Source organism: Bison bison, unplaced genomic scaffold (assembly GCF_000754665.1).
Source record: "Bison bison bison isolate TAMUID 2011002044 unplaced genomic scaffold, Bison_UMD1.0 scf7180017864078, whole genome shotgun sequence".
In the NCBI taxonomy this organism is placed as follows: domain Eukaryota; kingdom Metazoa; phylum Chordata; class Mammalia; order Artiodactyla; family Bovidae; genus Bison; species Bison bison.
Genome location: NW_011494650.1, coordinates 314797 through 317347, shown reverse-complemented (window position 1 = coordinate 317347; position 2551 = coordinate 314797). Strand labels below are relative to the sequence as shown.

General features: G+C 61.9%; 2 protein-coding genes across 2 annotated transcripts in view; one reads left to right on the top strand and one right to left on the bottom strand.

Moving 5' to 3' along the window:
* Positions 1 to 2466, bottom strand: part of CYHR1 (cysteine/histidine-rich 1) — a 14222-nt gene extending 11756 nt beyond the window's left edge. The window contains exons 1-2 of the mRNA XM_010837574.1: positions 1761 to 2466; positions 1444 to 1596 (exon numbers count right to left, since the gene is read on the bottom strand). Of these exons, the coding sequence (XP_010835876.1) occupies positions 1444 to 1596; positions 1761 to 1853 (246 nt within the window). The 5' untranslated portion in view covers positions 1854 to 2466. The remainder of the gene's footprint in view (positions 1 to 1443; positions 1597 to 1760) is intronic.
* The window catches only part of KIFC2 (kinesin family member C2), a 7780-nt gene continuing 7301 nt past the window's right edge, over positions 2073 to 2551 (top strand). Inside the window, exons 1-2 of the mRNA XM_010837584.1 lie at positions 2073 to 2077; positions 2226 to 2421. Coding sequence (XP_010835886.1) covers positions 2073 to 2077; positions 2226 to 2421 — 201 coding nt within the window. The remainder of the gene's footprint in view (positions 2078 to 2225; positions 2422 to 2551) is intronic.

Sequence of the window (2551 nt, the reverse complement as noted above, 5' to 3'; positions counted from 1 at the left end):
CCCACCTTCCACCGCCGCCTACGCCCCCTCGTTCTCCCAGTCACGTGAGCTGCGTGAGGCCAATGGGAGGGCCTCTCGGGCGAGACTGCGAGTCGTCCAGAGCCAATAGGCGCGCGAGGACCCGCCCCTGCAGAAGGTGGGCGGGGTCCCGGGCGACCAGCTGAAGGGTGCTCACCCCGGCGGGGAAGTCCTGGCGTACAGTACCTGGTGAGCAAGGTACTTCCTGCCACTCCAGGTCCGGACCACACGCCTTGGGTGCCCAGGCAAGGAGGGCAACCTTGGACTCCCAAGTCTACATGTCTGCGCCTTTGTCCCCAGACACCCAGGCTTGAGTGCGCGGGGCTCTAGCCTAGCTCACCGGAGCGAGAAACTGCCGGCCACTTCTCCCTCTCCGCCCAATCCCGTCTCCTAACCCGGGCGTTCGGAGCTGCAGAGCGGTCTAATAAGGAAAGCGAGGGTCTTAGGAAATCAGGACTTGCCCTGCACAGGCCGAAGGGCAAACGGGTAGAGGTTGAGTCAGCCCTGGGAGGGGATGTACATTTCTGTGAACAGCTGTGGGCTTCGTTTGCCTTCATCCCAGCCGGCGGCCAGTGAAGGTCACTGCCTCAGAGGACCACCAGCCAGACCTTGCAAAGATATTCATAACTCCATCGTGTCCCAGGAGAGCAAGGGCTCCTGTATCTTCTCAGTCCAGGGGCCCTCCTGACAACAGGGCCGTCAGGCCAAGTTGAGAGAGACCCCCAGAGTTGGTCCTGCACATTGCCTTTTTTGCTCAGGAAAACCAGTTGCTGCCCTGGGAGCCTTAGGAAGTTCACTGCAGGACTCCTCAATCTGGCTAAAGAAGAGGCAGAGTCCACATTCCTGCTAAATCCCTCAGGTTTATTGGAGACCAAGCCTCTCTCTGGATCCACAACCATGGCCTGCCCAAAATCAAGTCTGAGAACGTGCCTGGGACCCAGTCCCCCTCATTTTGGTTTTGGGCAAGTCCTCACACTGAGCCAGAGAGGGAGATAGTCAATCTGCAGAAAGCTGGCTTTGGGAAGGAGAGTCTATCACTAGCGGGAAGGTGGTAGCTGGGCAGAAGCTTCGCCTTGTGGTCTCCAGCCATCACTCCCACTGTAGGCGCTGTGTGTGCAGGGCCCGGTGGTAGGCCCAGCTGCCCCCTGCCAGGGCCCAGCGACAGATGTCCTCCTTCGGCAGCAGCAGCAGCAGTCTGTCCTCCTCCAGCCGGCTCAGAAGACCTGCAGCACCCAGCATCACACCCCCCCACATTCCATAAGAGTTGGTTGTGAAAACGGCCACAATGAGGATGGTCACTGCGACCACCAGCACCACTGCCTGACCAGCCACAGAGCGGCCCTCAGCACCAAGGTGGTCACCAGCCACTGCCAGCACCATGCCTCCTCCCAGAAGCAGGTTGGCAGAGGAGCAGTCCCCATTCACCCAGTGGAAATCGAATGCCAAAAGGGGCAGGCCAATGACAGTGGCCACCCAGGCTCCAGCAAGACAGTCTTCATCCGTGCCCAGCCCTGAAGCCAGCATGGTGGCGGTGGCCAGGGCCTGGAGCAAGAAACCAGCAGCGGCCCCTCGATTTGCCTGTCAACACAGGAAAGGAAATGTGGGGAAAAGGGGTCAGGACCTCCCTTTAAGCAGGGGAGGGTCTGGGAGTCTCAGGGAAGCCTGGCCCACACACTAACCTCCCACCACCCTCTAGGAATTTGGGAGTAGGCTACGCCCCTGCCCCGCCCCAATGTACTCACCTGGGCAGTGCTCAGGGCTGCGTGTAGAGATACTGCTCCCAGCGCCAGGTGGGACAGGGCGGAACTCCACTCGCCCCCTGGCCTGGGGGTCATGACACCTCAGGCGGTAGTGAGTTTAAGGGGACAGGAAAGGGATCCTCAACTTGAGAAGAATGTAGAAGCCGGCGACGGGGAGCCCTAAGGGTGTTTCTTCAGGACTCCCAGGTTCCAGAGTCCCATTTCTAAATATTGTTATAGGCTCATCCGAAACTCGCGGGAGCCCTGACGCCACAACCTTGGGGAAGAATGGCCTAAATAGGCCGGGAAGGGAAAATGCGGTGAGGAGCCGGGGCTGGGTGGGCGTTATTTCTGGCGTCCTGGAACCCAAGTCAGGGTGCAGGGCCCTGCGCTCGGGGAGGCGCCGTCCTCGGAACCCGGTCGGGAAAGAGCGACAGCCCAGCACTCAGGCCGCTGACCACGACGCAGCGGCGAGCTGGAGGCCCAAACCAGCCCACCGTACCGCCCTCGGGCTGCTGCTCCGCCTCTCGCGCCCGGCCTGCGGCTTCCGAGCGCCGACCAACGAGAAGAGCGGCGGCTAGAGCGGCTGGGGAGGGGGGCGGGGCCTGGCCCCGGGGAGAGATGGGGCCAGATGGACGTGAGAGATGGGCGGGGCTGGGAGGAGGTGGGTCTCAGCTTGGGATGGGACGCGCAAGTCCATGGTTTGCGAGGAGGGAAGGGGCTCGAGGAAGGAGCGGTGAAGGGAGGGCCGGTGAGGTGGGGTTGAAGGAAGGGGCGGTGAGGGGAGGAGGCTG